Here is a 21,790-nt window from a genome sequence, read left to right as displayed (position 1 = left end):
TAGCCTATATGCCAATTTGTCATTGACCGGGCTAGCATGCTAAGCATTCCATTAGGACAGGGGTCGGCAACCCACGGCTCTAGAGCCGGCTCTTTAGCGCCGCCCTAGTGGCTCTCTGGAGCTTTTTCAAAACTGGAAAAAGATGAGGGAAAATATTTTTTGTTTTAATATAGTTTTTGTAGAGGACAAACATGACACAAACCTCCCTAATTGTTATAAAGCACACAGTTTATATTAAACATGATTCACTGATTCGAGTATTTGGCGAGCGCCGTTTTGTCTTAATTTTGGCAGTCCTTGACCTCACCCTAGTTCAGGGGTCGGCAACCTAAAATGTTGAGTCATATTGGAACAAAAATACGGAAACAAATATGTCTGGAGCCGCAAGAAAATAAAAGCCATTACATACATACAGATTGTGTGTCATGAGATATAAATTGAAATAAGAGTACTTAAATCAGTGGTTCGATTGAACCCCAGGGGTTCGGTGAGTCGGCCTCAGGGGTTCGGTGGAGGTCAAGCAACACCCGACTCACCGTGTACATCAGATCTGGGCAAATTAAAGCCCAGGGGCCACATGTGGCCCGTTAAGCTTTTCAATCTGGCCCGCTGGACAAGCCCAAATATTTTTGGGGGGATTTTTAAGATGGAAAGTGTAGCTGCCATTATGATATGCACTCATGTTTTATAATGACCGTAAGTCTTGAACTATACTAAGTATTTCACTGGTTCAAATCTGCGCTTTTGCATGATATACTAGTTAGTATGGTAATCTAATTAATTACTTTGGTCATCTAAGTAACAGCAGCTCAGCCAGGCATTAAGCAGTGTGGGTGGGGAGTGTTACCAGAGCCTAAAATGTGGGTGTCAGGGACAGACGTGGAAGGAGATTTTTACATTATACTCCATATATCAGATTTTAGGTGTGGGTTTTTTTTTTTTACCATTTGCATTCATATTTTGCTGTTGCATTTTTATTTTGCTTAATTGTAAAATATGTGGATGGAGAGGGGGTGTCGTTCGTATGTTGTAAATATTCAGTGTTTTATCATTCATAGATAATATCGTAAATCCCACATTCTTTATTTTCATGTACATTCCGGGTGTCTCATTCAGTAAAAAAATTTAAAATTGCATTCTGTTTTTTAAAGCGGTCAGTCTGTCATGTTTTTAGCATTTGATCTGACATTATTGCAAGGTTTTGTATTAGTGTTCCTGAAAATAGATAAACCGGCCCCCAGAGACATTTTTTTTTCTAAATTTGGCCCCCGAGTCAAAAGAATTGCCCAGGCCAGGTGTACATAAAAACTTTTCCCTATCGTCGTATTATGGATGCGGCAACAGCAGAAGTCAAACTGATTTGCGGGTGTGTCATTTATTGTGAGTTCATGCACTGTGTTGGTTTTGTTCTTTAAACAAGGTGATGTTCATGCAGTTCATTTTGTGCACCAGTAAAAAAAAAAAAAAAAAAATCAGAACTTTGTCTTGAATTTGAAAAAAAAATATTTTATTATTTCACTAAAGAGTTCGGTGAATGTGCATATGAAACTGGTGGGGTTCGGTACTTCCAACAAGATTAAGAACCACTGACTTAAAGGAAACCAAATGAGCTCAAATATAGCTACAAATGAGGCATAATGATGCAATATGTAGATATAGCTAGCCTAAATAGCATGTTAGCATTGATTAGCTTACAGTCATGCAGTGACCAAATATGTCTGATTAGCACTCCACACAAGTCAAAAACATCAAAGAAACTCACCTTTTGTGCATTTATGCACAACGTTAAAAGTTTGGTGGACAAAATGAGACGGAAAAAGTGGCATAAAACATGTCTTAGAAAGTTATACATGTAAACAAACTAGGGCGAGGGTCAGCAACCCACGGCTCTAGAGTTGCATGCGTCTCTTTAGCGCCGCCCCAGTGGGTCTCTGGAGCTTTTTCAAAAATATATGGAAAATGAGGAAAAAAACATGTTTTTTTTTTAATATGGTTTCTGTAGGAGGACAAACACGACACAAACCTCCCTAATTGTTATAAAGCACACTGTTTATATTAAACATACTTGACTGATTCGAGTATTTGGCGAGCGCCGTTTTGTCCTACTAATTTTGGCTGTCCTCAAACTCACCCTAGTTTGTTTACATGTATAACTTTCTAAGACATGTTTTATGCCACTTCTTTTTCTGTCTAATTTTGTCCAAACTTTTAATGTTGTGCATGAATGCACAAAGGTGAGTTTTGTTGTTATTGAGTTGTGTGGAGTGCTAATCAGACATATTTGTACACTGCAAGCTAATCGATGCTAACATGCTATTTAGGCTAGCTATATGTACGTATTGCATCATTATGCCTCATTTGTAGCTATATTTGAGCTCATTTGGTTTCCTTTAAGTCCTCCTTAATTCAATTTATATCTCATGACACACTCTGTATGTAATATAACTCTTATTTATGGGGCTTCAGACGGATTTGTTTTTGTATTTTTGGTCCAATATGACTCTTGCAACATTTTAGGTTGCCGACCCCTACTCAAGGAGCTAAGTACCATCACACTAAGCATTCGTTGCACGAACATACTAGCAGGGTTTCCCACACATTAATTTTTTTGTGGCGGCCCACCACGAAATAATTACGGCCGCAATAAATAAAAAATAAAAAAATAAATATATATATATATATATATTTTATTTTTGGGCTTTTGACTCGCTCGACCGCTCATAAAAGCAATGGGACTCTTGTCTGTGAATGGAGCTTGTAGTTACATATTGTGTTAATATTATATAAATATGTACTTAAAGTGTTGTAATTATATTCCAACTCCGCGTTCTTCTTGGTCATCGCTGCCTCGTGTCGTCTGCTGCTGCTGTTTTGAGGCATGTTAAAAAAAAAAAAGGCACCTTGACTTCAATAATTATGGCAGTGCCATGTTTGCACTTTTTTCCATAACTTGAGTTGAAGTTGTTACTATTTTGGGGAAACTGTTACATTGTTTATTGCATCCAGCGGGGCATCACAACAAAATTAGGCATAATGTGTTAATTCCACAACTGTCTATCGGTTATCGGAATCTGTAATTAAGAGTTGGACAATATCGGATATTTGCAAAAAAAAAAACGGACATCACTAGTAAAAATAGTTCTGTTTTAAAATTTAAGTGGAAACATTTTTAAATTTTAAAATAATTTGGTGTCCAAACCATTTAACATTTTACAGAAGTTTTGGTGACCGGCCAGTTTTTTACTGTAAATCTGGATTTCTTTTTACTGTGCTTCCAAGGTGTATTTTTGGGCATGACAAGTCTCATGGTGATGTAGAGTATTATATTCCTTGAGCACTGACACTTGACACACAGGTTTCACATTTATCTTTTGAATAAATGTGAATTGGGCTTTTAATATTGAAAAATGTTACTCCATTTATCCACTTTTCTCTTTGACAAATACTTTTAGGCTATATTATATTATTGCGCTTGAAATGTCCCTTTCGCTTATTGTATAAATGACCGGACGATATTTTTAGTATGAACCCTTTGACGGTGTATACTAAAGGTAGGAATTTTTGGCCACCTCATGATTCGGCTAAAAATCGACAATCTATGCATTTTACATTTCTTTTTGTTTCACTAAATAAGTGTTTATCGCTTGCAACTTTTTAAAAACAGTGCATTAGTAATACATTCCCATCACATTTAATTCATGGAAATGTGTGCAAAACTGGTACATAAGTCCGATTTCTGAGGTGGCTCAATGCAGTAAGCCAGTGTTTTAGAACGGTCTGCATTACTTTATTTACAATAAATCAACGTTTACTATTTTTTTTTTAATAGTCTACGTCCAAATTGCGATGCATATACTAAAAAAAAAAAAATCCTCCATCTGGTATGTCTACACATTAATAGATTAATCTGCGAAATCTGTTTGCGGGACTGTTTGATAGACTTTGCCTTTGGACAACTGTTAGGCTTGTTTGGTGTTTTTTTTTTTTTTTTTTAATCAGGTCATGGTCTTTACATCGTTGGTATTTTGCACTTTTTTTTTTTTTTTTGCCATGTCAAGTTCTAGCAACAACCTGTTGCCATTTTTTTTCCCGATTAGCCTACCTTCTTCAATGGTAGACTTTTTTTGTTTTTAAATTCAAACAAAGATGATTCTCTTTTTGGCACCAATTTCTCAATGGTCTGTTTTAGCTTCCGTTGTGCTCTCCCTCTGTGCAATGTTGACCTGTTTGAAGTGATTTATTAAATGCTCCCTCAATGTAGCAGTGTTTCTGTTACATTGGCCACAGCCTAGACGTTGAAACAATTCAAACATCCATCCATTTTGTACCGCTAGTCGCTTTTGTGGTCGCTGGAGCCCATCTCCGCTGCATTCGGGCGGAAGGCGAGGTACAATTTCGTTGTTCTTTGAACTTGTTCACTGCAATAATGACAATAAAAACTCTATTTTATTCTACATCCTGGACAAGTCGCCACCTCATCGCCGGGCCAACACAGACAGACAACATTCACACACTAGGGTCATTTAAGTGTTGCCAATCAACCTGTCCCCAGGTGCGTGTCTTTTGGAGGTGGGAGGAAGCCGGAGTACCCGGAGGGAACCCACGCAGTCATTGGGAGAAAACGTGGATATTTATTCGGATGTTCCAATTTTTTAAATTTTGTGCTGCCGTTATTAAAGGTGGAAGGATTTGATTCAGAATAATTGGTTGCTGATACGATTCAGTTTTTTTAGAATCATACTATTTCAGGGAGTTACCGCATTTCTTTGAATAGCCGCCGGGGCCCTAATAAATTTAAAACCTCTTCTCACTCCTGCGCCTATTCAAAGCATGCGGTAAAAGTAAGCAGGCGCTAATAATTTTAAAACCTCTTCTCACCCCTGCGCTTACCAATGGCATGCAGTAAAAAATTGAATGTGATTAAAGAAAAAAAATATATATATATATTCTGCGTCCGCGGCACGGTGGTTGAGGACCACTGCTCTACAGCATGTCATCGCGCCCACTTTTACACCATGCTGTGTGCGTGCCGGACGCATGCATTTCGCCGCTTTTTATGCTTGATTGCAATGCATACTTGGTCAACAGCCATACCTTTTACACTGATGGTTGTGATATCCATCCATCCATCCATTTCCTACCGCTTAATCCCTTTTGGGGTCGCGGGGGGGTGCTGGCACCTATCTCAGCTACAATCGGGCGGAAGGCGGGGTACACCCTGGACAAGTCGCCACCACAACTTTAAAACTCTTACTAATATGCGCCACACTCTGTGAACCCACACCAAGCACATTTCTGGAGAGCATTGACTCTGTGGCACATTATAAACTCAGCATAGGGATTACCTATAATGCCGTGTATCCGTGTCTCTTGGATATATTATACACACGCCCCCAACCCCGCCCACCTCAACCAAAGCATGGAGGGAGGGGAGGGGAGGGGGGGGGGGGGTTCGGTGCCAGCGCGAGTATTGAAAGTGTAGCCAGGAGTCAAGGATGCATTGCATTGTGGGTAGGTGTTGTGTTGTGTTTGTGGTGTGTTGCAGGGCATACATTCTCCAGAAATGTGTTTGGTTAGGGTTCACAGATTGTGGCGCATATTAAGAGTGTTGAAGTTGTTTTATATCACAATCATTAGTGTGATCTGTATGGCTGTGGAACAAGACCCCTGGTTTACACACATTAAAAGCAAGCAAACAAACTCCCCCGCCGTTTTGAAATAACTGCAGGTAAAGGGTCACTCGTAACGTCACAAATTTGACCCGGCGGTAAAAGTAAGCATGCACTTATTTATTTGGGGAGCGAGGTTTGCCCGGCCGTAATTCAAGGCAGGCGCATATTACATGCCCGGCGGTTATTCAAGGAAATACGGTAATCTATTCAGTAACTTTTTTTTATATTCCCGTTATGTCTTGTAATATTTATTTATAACTGAATTATGGATGCTTGTAAACCACTGGCCAATGCATTCACTTATTTGAACGAAGTGAAACCGACACTTCAAGATTTAAGAGGAAATCTTCGACTGTCATTTTCAATACTGGTACATTGGCATACATTTTAACATTGACACCTTGGCTTGGTTGGTAGAGTGGCTGTGCCAGCAACATGGTTCAATCCCCTGGCCTTTGCCATCTGAGTTGTGCCCTTGGGCAAGACCCTAAACCATTGCTTCTGATGGGTTGTGGCAAGGGCCTTGTTTGACAGCTCCCGCAATCTGTGTGTGTAAAGCAAATGTGGAAAAGCATTGGAAGTAGCAGCTAAATGGGTTATACTTATACAGTTTTCAACTAAAATATTAAAAGTGCAACCAACATCTCTTCAGGTTAAATTAAGTGGTTTGACCTTCAACTACTCCCTTTCATAAGCAGTTACGATGGAGAAAAGTCACAAAAGTCATTTGCGGAACAGACAAGTTTTGACAGCTTCCTGAGATGGCAAGTTTAACTCTAAAGTTGGAAAAGTAATTGGAATGACTAACTTTCAGTACTCCTAATGCCTTTTTCAGGAAGTTGGTCAGTCACAATTACTTGCTCTGCTCTCTCCTCCGGTGCTTTGTTGTGTTGCAGCCTTATTGTGTATGTTGCTTTTGCAATCGTGCTCTAGCTGAAGGTTGTTGCGTTTGTGACCTTCTGAGCCTGACCTTGTTTTGCTGACTTGGCCAGACAAACTCGAATGGTTAACGTCATTAAAAGTGCTAAACTTCAGATTCTGTTCAAAATCCAATGTTTTTCAAATTATTCCCTTTTTTATTAAAAACAAAAACACTATCTTGGATTGATACCTATCTTTGAAAAGGCAAACTTGCTGAGTGCTGACCCATGTAGTTGAATATAAATCGATTAATCGTTAAGCCCCAGGCTTACATTGATCTGGGTGAGATCGGACGATACTGACAGCATGTGTTAACTGTATATTTTTCAGATTATTCAAGTTAAGTTTTGGTGATTAACTATCAATACAATATTCAAATTTGTATACAATTGCTTGCGCAAACTCGATAGTACACAATATTACTCATTTTAACTATTTGGTTTTGCCTTAAGTTGTGTGTAAACCTTAACCAAAACGACAAATATTGTGAGAATAAAAAATATTGTTCCTATGACTTTAGTATTCTACAAGTACTGATACTACACTTATGGATTGATCTATGGTTTAAAAATCTTAATGCTGTGACCGTATCAAACTTGTTTTTTTTTTGTTATTTTCTTCTGGCATTTTTACTTTTGGCTGATCTGAAAATACCCTCTGAGGGGGGAAAATGGTGCAGTTTCAAAAACGCAACAAGGACGCCATGATTGACTTCATCTGTGTCTCTACAAATCCAACAAATTTAAAGACTCAGCCTCTCTGGGATTTAACTAAATAGGTAATGCGTAATAAACTCTTCGAGGTGTACGTTGCGGCAGTCAGTTTTTGTTTTGGAATAGAAAAAATATTTTACATTTTCCCCGTTTTCTGGTTAGGTATTAAGCAGATGGCCGAGGCATTTACAGATTAAATCTGTTCACGGACCTAATCCCTGGGCCGCACTGGATTAATTATCAGTTTCATTTTTGGTCCATGTAACGTCTAAACTGTGTACAAGCTCACACTTCGATGCATGAACATAATTATTTGATGTTTTGGCATTAAACATGAGTGACTAACAAACATTTTGTTCGCAAAAAGAAAATTCTCTTGGGTCCTTCAAACAGATGGCTAACGCTCAATCTTGATGCCCCTCAGGTCCAGCCTGTTTCTCGTAGAAAGCTGCAGCTTGTCGGTGTGACTGCCATGCTGGTGGCTTGCAAGTATGAGGAGATGTACGCTCCAGAGGTGGGAGACTTCGCCTACATCACAGACAACGCGTTCACTAAGGCTCAGATTTTGGAAATGGAGAAACAGGTCCTGAAGACGCTCAACTTTCAGTTGGGGCGTCCTCTTCCTCTTCACTTCCTCAGGAGAGCTTCAAAAGTGTCGAATGTGAGATCTTTTGTCATTTCCTTGAAGGCTGTCCTGCCAGAGCTAATATTTTATACCTGGAAAGGATGGGAGCTCTGTTGCTATAAGAGAACATCATCACTTTTTTACATGGGCGGGGGGCTAAAAAATGAAGGAATGCTTGGTGTCTACTTTGAAACATTTTGTATATAAAGTTACTAAAACAATTTGATGTGAATCAGTAAATAGGCTCTTTGTAAAAAAATTATTTAGCTGAGCTTTTGTTACATGACTAAGCAAATACAGTAGGTGTGTATATAATTTCAATAGATTTTTGTAGGTTAATAAAATGCCCCTGGGCCACACTTTAGACACCACTGATCGATGCAGACTCTGGTGTTTAACCTTTTCCCCAGCAGATGGCCACGTACGAAAAAAAACATTTGACTTTAATTTATTTTAAACTAGCCAAAACAAAGATGTTAAACTGCCAGATACAAGCTTTTTTTCAATGTACTGCTGGCTCTTAAAATGGTCTCCAAGCTGTATGTATAATATAGGCCTTTTGGATGCAGTAATGACCCCCACATGTAAATATCCTCTTGGGCAATTCAGGTGTTTACTGATCGAAAATGGACAAATGGCTAACTCGAGTGATTGTCCACCACAGGCAGACACGGCAAGACACACACTGGCCAAGTATCTGATGGAGTTGACTCTCATTGACTACGACATGGTGCACTATCATCCCTCAGAGATCGCTGCTGCGTCTCTGTGCCTTGCTCAGCTGCTCCTGAATGATCTGCATTGGGTGAGTTGAAGCAATCTTGGTTCTGATTCTTTGTGGCCACAAGGAATGCTAATTTTTCCACCCAAAGTTTAGGGACTGAATTCCTTGTTTGCATGACCATCATATTTCTAAGTATTTTATATGGATCAGGCTGACTTGTGGGAATCATTCATACTTGGCAGGGTTCTTGAGGGTGCATGGGAGTTTGCCCAACCAGTGTACATGTGCTTTGTGGACTTAAAGAAGGCATTCGACTGTGTCCCTCGGGAAGTCCTGTGGGGAGTGCTCAGAGTATGGGGTACAAGATCATTGCGTGGATATCGGGGGCAGTACCTCTAGATTGGCAGACCAGGGTGGTGGTTCCACTCTTTAAGAAGGGGAACCGGAGGGTGTGTTCCAACTATCGTGGGATCACACTCATCAGCCTTCCCGGTAAGGTTTATTCAGGTGTACTTGTGAGGAGGCTACGCCGGATAGTCAAACCTCAGATTAAGGAGGAACAGTGTGTTTTTCGTCCTGGTCATGGAACTGTGGACCAGCTCTATACTCTCGGCAGGGTCCTTGAGGGTGCATGGGAGTTTGCCCAACCAGTTTACATGTGCATTCGACTGTGTTCCCCGAAGTCCTGTGGGAAGTGCTCAGAGAGTATGAGGTATCGGACTCTCTGATTGTGGCGGTCCGCTCCCTGTACAATCAGTGTCAAATCTTGGTCCGCATTGCCGGCAGTAAGTCGGACACGTTTCCAGTGAGGGTTGGACTCAGCCAAGGCTGCCTTTGTCACCGATTCTGTTCATAACTTTTATGGACAAAATTTCCAAGCGCAGTCAGTCAGGAGTTGAGGGGTTCCGGTTTGGTGGCTGCAGGATTAGGTCTCTGCTTTTTGCAGATTGTGGGCCTGATGGCTTCTTCTGGCCAAGATCTTCAGCTCTCACTGGATCGATTCGCAGCAGTGTGAAGAGACCGGGATGAGAATCAGCACCTCCCAACTCCATGGTTCTCGTCCGGAAAAGGGTGGAGACCCTTCCCCAAGTGGAGGAGTTAAAGTACTTAGTCTTGTTCACGAGTGAGGGAAGAGTGGATCGTAAGATTGACAGGCGGATCGGTGCGGTGTCTTCAGTAATGCGGACGCTGTATGAGGAAAGAACACCTTGTTTCAATGCGTTCGATTCCGCCTACAAAGCCCCTAAAACGTTTTTATATACATGCTGGAACTACATGTCACAAAGGAACAGGCACATTTATAATATGTAAAATTTTGCTCATTTTAAGCATTGCCGAAACTTTTTTTAGTGCTGCGCGATATCGATATAACCTTGGGTTTGTCTCTGTGCGATATCGAAAATGACTATCGTGATAGAGTATACGTTCTCACGCAGTTGCTTTTAGCTGCGGGCATTACATTTCAGGCTTTTCCAACTCCTTCTTGTCTTTCCTTCTCACAGACAGCAAGTACACCTTACACATGTCACGTCATACGTATACGCCCTCGCGGAGCAGAGAGGTAGCAGCATGGGTAACGTTAGCTGTGATGTTAGCAAAGCCGTGCGAGTGGTAATACGAGAGAAAAAACGTGCGAATCTGGTAACAAATGAAGAAATAATTCCCAAGAAAAACAGTAGGGGGTCCGTCATCTGCCGGTGGTACGGCCTTCAAGCGGGAATATGCCAAAAAGACAACTTTAATTTGTCAAGTGTGGGACACAAGCGTTGCTAACAAAAGTAGCATTGTTGCTAACATGTAGCATCATTTGAAAAGTCACTTGCTAGAGAATGAAGAGTGCTTATTCCGCATTTCAACATCTCCGTTCGGTGCCACACCATTAAAATGCAGAGGCAAAAATTTCCAGATCAACATCGTATGAAAAAAAACATTCAACAACAAAAGGAGATAATGTCCGCAGTAACCTACCACATAGCGAAGGACATAAACTATTTGATTTCCTATTATGCAGCTTATTTTTATTTGACACTTATTGAAATATCTTGTGTGAGATCATGCACAAAAGTGCACATTATTTGTTTTAAACTATCTTAGTGGCGTTCTGTACAAAAAGAGCACTTTAATTTAGTGTTTTGATATGTCATAGTGACATAATGCACAAAAGTGCACTCATAGCTTGTTTTTGAATTTTTGTGCCACTATTTAATAAATACAGTTTTGGTCAATTGACTTAGTTGTGATTTCCTTCTCTGCATGAGTTTAAAAGTACCATACATTAATGCAGTATGAAGAAGAATGTTTTACTGTAGACACAGAATCATCACACTGCTGTGATTATATCCATCAAGTGTTCATTCAAGGCTAATGTGAGGGTCAAACACTGATGACATCTATTAAACAAGACAAAAAGGCAAGGAATCAAACAAAGACGGACTTAAATTTAAACTCAATCTTGAGGAGAGACATGGCCTCTGTACACCTTGTACAGTTTCTGCACCATGGTCTGACGAAAAGGGTTTACGTCTCCTCTTTTATTTAGATATTCAATGTTTACGCAACAACACATGTCAAAACAGGAATGGGGTGTATGTAAACAGTCATTGTTTTCGGTCACATTGAAGACAAAAGAAGATGATGCCTCTGGCGGTATAGCTCGGTTGGTAGAGCGGCCGTGCCAGCAACTTGAGGGTTGCAGGTTCGATTCCCGCTTCCGCCAACCTAGTCACTGCCGTCGTGTCCTTGGGCAAGACACTTTACCCACCTGCTCCCAGTGCCACCCACACTGGTTTAAATGTAACTTAGATATTGGGTTTCACTATGTAAAGCGCTTTTGAGTCACTAGAGAAAATGCGCTATATAAATATCATTCACCTCACTTCACTTGGGCTCGTCCTGGATTCAGATTTTTCAGGTCTTTGAGGACAATAGAAAACCCCTCTCGTCGCATTCCAACGTACACAGCGGAATCTTCCAAGACCTTGCTTGGTCGAACAAGGACAGGTCTCATCTGTTCAATGGAAACTCAGAGAGCGGAGAGTTTTTTTTGATAATTTACACACAATTTTTCTAACAAGGCAAAATATCGAGATATGTATCGCGATATGGCCTAAAAATATCTATTAAAGGGGAACATTATCACCAGACCTATGTAAGCGTCAATATATACCTTGATGGTGCAGAAAAAAGACCATATATTTTTTTAACCGATTTCCGAACTCTAAATTGGTGAATTTTGGCGGATTAAACGCCTTTCTGTTTATCGCGCTGGAGGCGATGACGTCAGAATGTGACATCGCCGAGGTAAACCACCTGCCATTTTCATTTTCTACACATTACAAACACCGAGTCTCAGCTCTGTTATTTTCCGTTTGTTTTTTACTATTTTTTGGAACCTTTGAGACATCATGCCTTGTCGGAGGGTGTAACAACACTAACAGGGAGGGATTCAAGTTGCACCACTGGCCCGAAGATGCGAAAGTGTCTGCCGCCAGACCCCCATTGAATGTGCTTTAGTGTCTCCACATTTTACCGGCGATGCTAAGGCAGACATGGCACAGAGATGTATGGATAACCCGCAGATGCATTTGCAACGATAGTCAACGAAATCACAAAGGGGAGTTTTGTTGATGTTGACTGCCAGCTAATCGATGCTAACATGCTATTTACCGGCGGTGCTAAAGCAGACATGGTACAGAGATGTATGGATAACCTGTAGATGCATTTGCAACTATATTACGTTTCCTTCCACCCACATTTAATGCGAAAAAAACACTTACCAATCGACTGATTTAAGTTGCTCCAGTGTCAAAAGATGCAAAAGTCCTGATCGTTTGGTCCGCACATTTTACCGGCGATGCTAACGCAGCTATTCGGCCATGCCATGGCTATGAATAGCGTCAATAGCTATTCGCTCAGTAGCTTCAGTTTCTTCTTCAATACTTTCATACTCCAACCATCTGTTTCAATACATGCGTAATCTGTTGAATCGCTTAAGTCGCTGAAATCTGAGTTTGAATCCGAGCTAATGTCACTATATCTTGCTGTGGTATTCCCATTGTTTGTTTACATTGGCAGCACTGTGTGATGTCACAGGGAAATGGATAGTGGTTTCGAAGATAGCGAAAATAAGGCACTTTAAAGCTTTATTTAGGGATATTCCGAGACCGGTAAAATTTTGAAAAAAAATACAACAAGCCACTGGGAACTGATTTTATTGTTTTTAACCCTTTTGAAATTGTGACAATGTTCCCCCTTTAAAAAAAAAAAGGCCATATCGCCCTAACATGAATGTTTGCTGTTTCCCAAAACTACTACTAATCATGGCAGATGTCATGAAACGACTACCAGAACAATAAACCATAACCTTGTATTTTTAGCCTGAATATAAGGATGAACTGAAGTTTTAGAAGCTGTGCTAAGCAGATGAGCTTTTGTGAAACACTCAGCATCATGTAGCACTCTTGCTCTGTGCCAAACATGACAAAACAATCACTGTACAATCTTGTCACGTCTTCCTAGCGAGGTCTTCGGGTTTAAGTTGAATTTCAGAGTTGACCGACTTCTCATGTTATGGCCACAAGTTCACAGGCTTCTACTTTACATGATTTATAATCCAGCACAAAGTTTTGCCAACTCAAGCAATGCAGCAGCTCAGTATGTCAATAGCTGCATTCCTTGCCTCCGTGATCAAAATGCCGTGTCACTGAAAATAATTCCTTGGTGTTTGCCCTTAAATTAGTTTTTACACGGCATGGAAATGGAATATTGACTTTAAGAGGGCTTGGTGGGCATAATAGATTTGGGGGATTACGGATACACAGATGTTGCAGTTTTCCTTTCCCTAAGGTATTTATAGGGCCGACAAGATCAAAGATAAGGTTTAAGAGAGGGCTGGGCGATATGGCCTTTTTTTAATATCTCGATTTTTAGGCCATCTCTCGATATTTTGCCTTAGCCTTGAATTAACACTTGATACATATAATCACACCAGTATGACGATTCTGTGTCTACATTAGAACATTCTTGTTCATACTGCATTAATATATGCTCATTTTGAACTTTCATGCAAAGAATGAAATCACAAGTCAATTGACCAAAAGTGTCTTTATTAAGCAGTGGCACAAACTTAATTTCATTTCCAAAACAGAAAGTGCAAGATTGTCAGACAATTTAAAACAAGCTGTTAGTGCACTTTTGTGCATGATGTCACTAATATGACCTATCAAAACACTAAATTAAAGTGTTTTTTGTACAGTACGCCACTACAATAGTTCAAAAAGAAAGTGCACTTTTGTGCATGATGTCACACAAGATATTTCAATAAGTGTCAAATAAAAATGAGCTGCATAATAGGAAATCAAATAGTGTTCGTCCTTTGCAATGTGGTAGGTTACTGTGGACATTATCACCTTTTTGTTATTGACTGTTATTTTCATACTTTTGATTTGGAAATGTGTGGCACCGAATGGAGATGTTGACATGCGGAGTAAAGGCCTACTGAAATTAGATTTTCTTATTTAAACGCGGATAGCAGCTCCATTCTATGTGTCATACTTGATCATTTCGCAATATTGCCATATTTTTTCTGAAAGGATTTAGTAGAGAACATCCACGATAAGTTTGCAACTTTTGGTCGCTAACAGAAAAGCCTTTACCGGAAGTCGCAGACGATGACGTCACCCGTTGACTGCTCCTCACATCCTCACATTGTTTTTAATGGGAGCCTCCAACAAAAAGAGCTATTCAGACCGGGAAAACTACAAATTCCCCATTAATTTGAGCGAGGATGAAAGATTCGTGTTTAAAGATATTTGATAGCGACGGACTAGGGAAAAAAAATAATAATAAAAAAACAGATTGCATTGGGACGGATTCAGATGTCTTTAGATACATTTACTAGGATAATTCTGGGAAATCCCTTATCTTTCTATTGTGTTGCTAGTGTTTTAGTGAGTTTAATAGTACCTGATAGTTAGAAGGGTGTGTCTAGAGGCCAGTGTCTGATGGAAGTCGACGGCAGCTGTATGGACGGCACAAGCTCAGCTGATCTCCTGTAAGTGGCGACTTTTTACCACAATTTTCTCACCGAAAACTTCTGGTTGACATTTGGTCGGGCTCCATGTTCGCTTGACCGCTCTGATCCATAGTAAAGCTTCACCTCCGGGAATTTTAAACAAGGAATCACCGTGTGGCTAAAGGCTAAAGCTTCCCAACTCCATCTTTCTACTTTGACTTCTCCATTATTAATTGAACAAATTGCAAAAGATTCAGCAACACAGATCTCCCGTCCAAATGCAAAACTCAGTAACTCAATTTTAGTCAAAACTGAGCTGATAATAATTTTGGAGTTCCTAGGTGATATTCTTTACATTAGTGTATGCGATATTGTAATTTTTTCCGTAAGTAAGCTGTTAGGCGCATGGCAGGACCTAGCAACTACCACATAACCGCGTAGATAAAACCGAAAAACCTAGTATCTCAAGGGACCAATCAGAGCTTCTTTGTCAGTCGCCTTATTGTCTTTAATGGGACATTTGCACGAATGGGGGCCGACGGTCAACCTGATTATGTGATATTATGGCACAAGGGGATATTTGGAAGATTGGCCCAGGACGTTGCAAGCACCTTCATTAAATGTATTGTTCTTGATTCTCCCCCTTGCATACCCTTTTGGGCAGATAACTGTGGAGGTGAAAATAACAACTGGACACTGTGCACGGCTCTTGCCCAATGTGCAAACGCAGAATGGGGCCCACCCGAGATTGTGATAAAATATCTGGAGAAAGGGCACACGTTCATGAGAGCAGATTCAATCCATGGCTCAATCGGCAAGAAAATGAAAGGTCAAGAAAACATACATTTGATGACTTTATAGATCTTTGTAAGACAGCATCAAGATAGATTGGTTTTCCTTTGTTTTCTCAAAGTCCGCTAGAAGTGAGTTACTAGGTTTTGCTTTTGGACGGGAGAGATGTCCAAAATACTGTGTAATTATGCAGTTAACGCAGACGGCTTTTAGCTGTGTGTGCGCAGCGCTAATATTTCCTAAGTCCATGACGTCGCGCGTACACGTCATCATTCCGCGACGTTTTCAACAAACTCCCGGGAAATTTTTAAAATTGCAATTTAGTAAACTAAAAAGGCCGTATTGGCACGTGTTGCAATGTTATTTCATCATTGATATATAAACTATCAGACTGCGTAGTGGGTTTCAGTAGGCCTTTAATGATGACGTGTACGCAAGATGCCACGGGTTTTTAGGAAGTATGAGCGCTACGCACACACACCGCTAAATGTCGTCTGCTTTAACGGCTTAATTACACAGTATTTTGGAGATTTGTGTTGCTGAATCTTTTGCAATTTGTTCAATTATTATTGGAGAAGTCAAAGTAGCAAGATGGAGTTGGGAAGCTTTAGCCTTTAGCCACACAAACACACGGTGATTCCTTGTTTAAAATTCACGGAGTTGAAACTTTCCTATGAATCACAGCGGACATGGATCCCGACCACTTGTCAACCAGCAGGTTTCGGTGAGGAAATTGTGGTTTAAAAAGTCGCTTCTTACCGGAGATCAGCTTAGCTTGCCATCGACTTCCCCGAGACACTGCGTGTCAACACCCGGCCGTGGACGTACACTTCAGACTATCAGGTATTGTTAATTTCACTAAAACACTAGCAACACAATAGAAAAATAAAGAATTTCCCAGAATTATACTGGTAAATGTGTCTAAAAAACATATGAATCCGTCTCAATGCAACGCGATTGCAATCGCGTTTTTTAGTCCGTCGCTATCAATCTCCTCAAACACGAATCTTTCATCCTCGCTCAAATTAATGGGGAAATTGTCGTTTTCTCGGTCCGAATAGCACTTTTTGTTGGAGTTTCCCATTAAAATCAATGTGAATATGTGAGGAGCCCCCACACTTGTGACGTCATTGTCTGCGACTTCCGGTAGAGGCAGGGCTTTTCTCCAGTTGCGAACTCTATCGTGGATGTTCTCTACTAAATCCTTTCAGCAAAAATATGGCAATATCACTAAATGATCAAGTATGACACATAGAATGGACCTGTTATCCCCGTTTTTAGATAAGAAAATCTCATTTCAGTAGGCCTTTTAAGTACTCTTCATTCTCTGGCAGGTGACTTTTCAAATGATGCTACACATTAGCAGTAATGCTACTTTTGATAGCAACGCTTGTGCCCCACACTTGACAAATTGAAGCCAAACCACCGCCAGACGATGGACCCCCTGCGGTTTTTCTTGGGAACTAATTCTTCCTTCATTGACCAGATTTGCACCTTCTTTCTCTCGTATTACCACTCGCACGGCTCTGCTAGCATCACAGCTAACGTTACCCATGCTGCTGCCTCTCTGCTCCGCGAGGGCGTATACGTATGTGACGTGACTTGTGTAAGAACCTGCGCTTGCTGTCTGTGAGAAGGAGACACAAGGAGTGGTAAAACCTGTAGTGTAATGCCAGCAGCTAAAAGCAACTGCGTGAAAACATATACTCTAATACAGGGGTAGGGAACCTATGGCTCGCGAGCCAGATGTGGCTCTTTTGATGACTGCATCTGGCTCTCGGATAAATCTGAGCTGACATTGCTTAACATGATAAGTAATGAATAATTCCACTTGTAATAAGTGTTAAAAATAATGTTTAAAACATTCTCATGCATTTTTAGTCCATGCATCCGTTTACTACCGCACCTGTTCAAGAAGTTGCGGTAAGTTATTTATTTATTATTGGTTTGTGTGGGGCTTGTCCTCCTGGGGGTTCTTCAGACCACTACACTATTGTTTTATTTTTCAATAAGTTTCTCAGTTGCTTTCCAGCAATTGTATTTTTCTCTTTCGTTCTCGCTCGCGCTCTGGCTCTAGCCCCAACCCCGTCTCTCCTCCTGGCTGCTGCTTATAACAGAGCGACAGTTGATTAGATTACAAGGCTCAGGTGAGCCATCTACGCAGCTCTCGCTTATTTCGAGGCCGGTCCTGGCATACCCCAGTTTGCTGCAGGCCCGCGGGCCACGCCCCCTCCACAGTTAGCTTCAGAATAACAATGTTATTACAAAGAATAAGAGACCTATTATTATACTCTAGAAATGTTGGTCTTACTTAAAAATGCACGAGTTTTGTTGTTAAAAAAAAATATTTGGCTCTTACGGAAATACATTTTAAAATATTTGGCTTTTTGGCTCTCTCAGCCAAAAATGTTCCCGACCCCTGCTCTAATATCACAATATAGTGATTTTCTATATCGCCCTAGTTTAAGATTTGTCTTCTCCTTTGTGGGGGTTATGTTCAATGTGAAGTGAATGATATTTATATAGCGCTTTTTCTCTAGTGACTCAAAGCGCTTTACATAGTGAAACCCAATATCTAAGTTACATTTACACCAGTGTGGGTGGCTCTGGGAGCAGGTGGGTAAAGTGTCTTGCCCAAGGACACAACGGCAGTGACTAGGATGGCGGAAGCGGGGATCGAACCTGCAACCCTCAAGTTGCTGGCACGGCCGCTCTACCAACCGAGCTAAACCGGTAAAATATTTGGATTTTTGGCTCTCTCATCCAAAAAGGTTCCCGACCCCTGCTCTAATATCACAATGTAGTCATTTTTTATATCGCCCTAGTTTAAGATTTGTCTTCTCCTTTGTGGGGGTTATGTTCCAAGGTCTCCTTGCACTACTGTATTTTTTTTTTTTCCTCATCAAAACCATTTTGCTCTTTTTTTTTTTCCCCCTCAGTCAACCACACAGCAACACTACTCCACGTATGACGAGGCCCACCTGGAGCCCATCATGCAGCACATCGCCAAAAATGTAGAGGTTTTGAACGAGGGGAAAACCAAGTTTCAAGTAAGTTGGCTGGAGAGCACAAATGTTGAAGTGGACAACTTAGGCACAATGTCTACATTTCTATCTTTTGGCTGTGTAGGCAGTCAAGAACAAGTACTCCAGCAGTAAACTGATGAAGATAAGTCTGATTCCTCAGCTCAAGTCCTCAACAATCAGCAACATGGCAGCTGCTCTCCGTGCTCCTTGACTTCTTGGCTGCTTTTGACTCTCACTTGCACTTTATTTTAAGTCCCACTTTCTTTTAATAAATGTTTTTATGAATCTTACTCCAAAGATAATTTTGACTTTTCTTGCAGCCCCCCCCTAAAATCGTCAACAAAATGGCATATTTTGGATAGATCTGTACAAATTCATTTTCTGAGGTTGCTTGAAATTAGTTTTTGTGTAGCAGGATATTTTGCGTTTGGCTGTTTCATTAACACTGAATATAATTTACTCAGGGTTTTTCTTTTAAATTAATTTGCCAGGTTTTACGTTCATGTTTTGTCTAAAATAAAAATTACATGCCATCAGTTTTTGGTATCTAATTAGCAGACCAAGTTATGACTGGAACCTTTTCTGGAGTTGTATTTTTTTTTTCTGCCAGAATAAAGTGAGGTGGATCAATTTGTCCAGTGTGACTGCCGTGTAATAAATCCAGCAGCGGGAGCTGTTTTAATGTATTGCACTCATGATGCATCTACCGGTATTTGCTGGAATAATCTCGTCTGGATGCTTTTCAAACGCAAGTACTCCCATTTATGGGAAAAAAAAAATAAAGTGCATCACTTTATGCCTGAATTGTATAAACAGGGTACTGTTATAAGGTTTCGAATATGCAGAATTTTTTTGGAGTGTGTCCTTTGCCACTAATTGGAATACTTGGTTTTAATGGCAGTTATCGGTATTTGATCTGCGAGACCAACTGTGGGATTATCAGGTTTTCCTTAGTTATTACACAGTTGCACCACTGTGTGGTGCAGTGAAGATCTTTGTATTCAATCACGTGACTCTTACCCGTTTACTTCCAGTGAATGACGTGGTAGTCAACCAAACCAATATATCCATAGATCTTTTATATGGCGCATCAAGCGATACTGCCTATTGCCGCCATCTTGTGACAGGATCAATACAATGTCACATTTAATCCATAACTTTATCTATACTTGACTAATCCTCGTGTTTATTTTTTAATGCAAACGTCATATATGTAGCTATGGTACAGTGCTAATGAATCGTATTTAATCAGTGGGATTCACAATACAATATTTAGACTGTAGACAGGTACTTTGATACTTTATCGCACAGAGGAAATGATGTAGCTGCAGTGGAGATACAAAAATAAGGTAAAAACAACAAACGTCAGACATGAAAAGACCACTGAGCTGATTAAACCAGCTACCACTTCAGCTGTGCAATTTCTACATACAGCTACAAAGTAAAACAAGAAAAAGAGCAATGAATTATAATCATATAGCGCACATACGATTTCACCATGCATGGAAAAACAAACACCATTTCAACATCTACATGTACACCACGGTGCCCTCTGCAGTGCTCCAAAACACATACACTTTTGTAATTATAATATATACGCCTTTTTTTTTTTTTTATACAAATCCCGTTTCCATATGAGTTGGGAAATTGTTTTAGATGTAAATATAAAAGGAATACAATGATTTGCAAATCCTTTTCAATCCATATTCAGTTGAATGGACTACAAAGACAATATATTTGATGTTCAAACTCAATTTTTTTTTGTGCAAATAATAAACTTAGAATTTCATGGCTGCTACATTGCCAAAGTAGTTGGGAAAGGGCATGTTCACCACTGTGTTACATCACCTTTTCTTTTAACACTCAAACATTTGGGAACTGAGGAACTAATTGTGAAGCTTTGAAAGTGGAATTCCTTCCCATTCTGGTTTCATGTAGAGCTTCAGCCGTTGAACAGTACACTTCATAACGCGCCACACATTTTCGATGGGAGACAGGTCTGGACTGCAGGCTGGCCAGGAAAGTACCCGCACTCTGTTTCTTTTTACTGTTGTAACACGTGCTGAATGTGGCTTGGCATTGTCTTGCTGAAATAAGCAGGGGCGTCCATGAAAAAGACAGTGCTTGGATGGCAGCATATGTTGTTCCAAAACCTGTATGTACCTTTCAGCATTAATGGTGCCTTCACAGATGTGTAAGTTACCCATGCCTTGGGCACTGATGCACCCCCATACCATCACTGATGCTGGCTTTTGAACTTTGTGTCTAACAGTCTGGATAGTTTGTTTCCCCTTTGGTGAAGTGACACTATGTCGAGTATTTCCAAAAACAATTTGAAATGTGGAATCGTCAGACCACAGAACACTTTTCCACTTTGCATCAGTCCATTTTAGATAATCTCGGGCCCAGAGAAGCCGGCGGCGTTTCTGGACGTTGTTTATAAAAGGCTTTCGCTTTGCATAGTAGAGCTTCAGCCTAGCCTCTGGTGAGGGCGGTCGCATTCTCCGTTCCCTCCTTCCCTGCTTGCCCTCTTTGTCTTTGTCCTTGCCGGAAATTTTTAAAAGCCTCTTTCTTTGTTGGCCCTGCGATGAGGTGGCGACTTGTCCAGGGTGTACTCTGCCTTCCACCCGATTGTAGCTGAGATAGGCACCAGCGACCCCAAAAGGGAATAAGAGGTAGAAAGTGGATGGATGTTTTCCACCAAGCCAACAATCCGAGTAGGAAGTTAACTGTGGTCACACACACAATGGCTGAAAGGTTGGCAAATAGAGATGAGTGTTTTTTCTGCAGTTTTAACTAAATGTCTATCCACTGCTGAGAGGGACTCTGTTATCCTGGGCTGCCACACAAGAGTAACTCCCCTTTTTCAAAAAGGAAGCAAATTAGAACCTGGTAACTACTGACCTGTTTCCATACTCTGTTCTATTTCAAAAGTAATGGAAATAATAGTTTATAAACAGGTTGATAGATACCTTGCTACTAAAAAACTAATGTACAAATTCCAGAACTAACCACTCCACTGACACATGCCTTCTCTATCTGACCGACCACATCAAACATGAGGTGGACGCCGGCAAAAACTGCAGCATGGTCATGCTGGACCTTCAGAAGGCCTTTGACAGCGTTAACCACGCTATACTGTTGGATAACCTCAGAGCCATCGGATTTGATAAAACCTCATCGAGCTGGATGCAATCTTACTTGGAAGTGAGGAAACAGGTGGTAGAGGTGAACGGCACCATGTCCCCTCCTCTCTCAATAAGCTGTGGAGTCCCCCAAGGCAGTATACTAGAGCCTTTACTGT

The 21,790-nt window shown here is 40.6% G+C and overlaps 1 protein-coding gene across 1 annotated transcript in view; it reads left to right on the top strand.

Annotated features, from left to right (window-relative positions):
- The window catches only part of ccnb2 (cyclin B2), a 39,848-nt gene extending 21,072 nt beyond the window's left edge, over positions 1-18,776 (top strand). The window contains exons 5-8 of the mRNA XM_061887251.1: positions 7,731-7,967; positions 8,596-8,736; positions 18,400-18,510; positions 18,590-18,776. Of these exons, the coding sequence (XP_061743235.1) occupies positions 7,731-7,967; positions 8,596-8,736; positions 18,400-18,510; positions 18,590-18,697 (597 nt within the window). The 3' untranslated portion in view covers positions 18,698-18,776. The remainder of the gene's footprint in view (positions 1-7,730; positions 7,968-8,595; positions 8,737-18,399; positions 18,511-18,589) is intronic.
- The last annotated feature ends 3,014 nt before the right edge of the window (positions 18,777-21,790 follow it).

Source organism: Nerophis ophidion, linkage group LG25 (assembly GCF_033978795.1).
Source record: "Nerophis ophidion isolate RoL-2023_Sa linkage group LG25, RoL_Noph_v1.0, whole genome shotgun sequence".
Lineage (NCBI taxonomy): Eukaryota > Metazoa > Chordata > Actinopteri > Syngnathiformes > Syngnathidae > Nerophis > Nerophis ophidion.
This window is presented reverse-complemented; position numbering and strand designations above follow the sequence as displayed.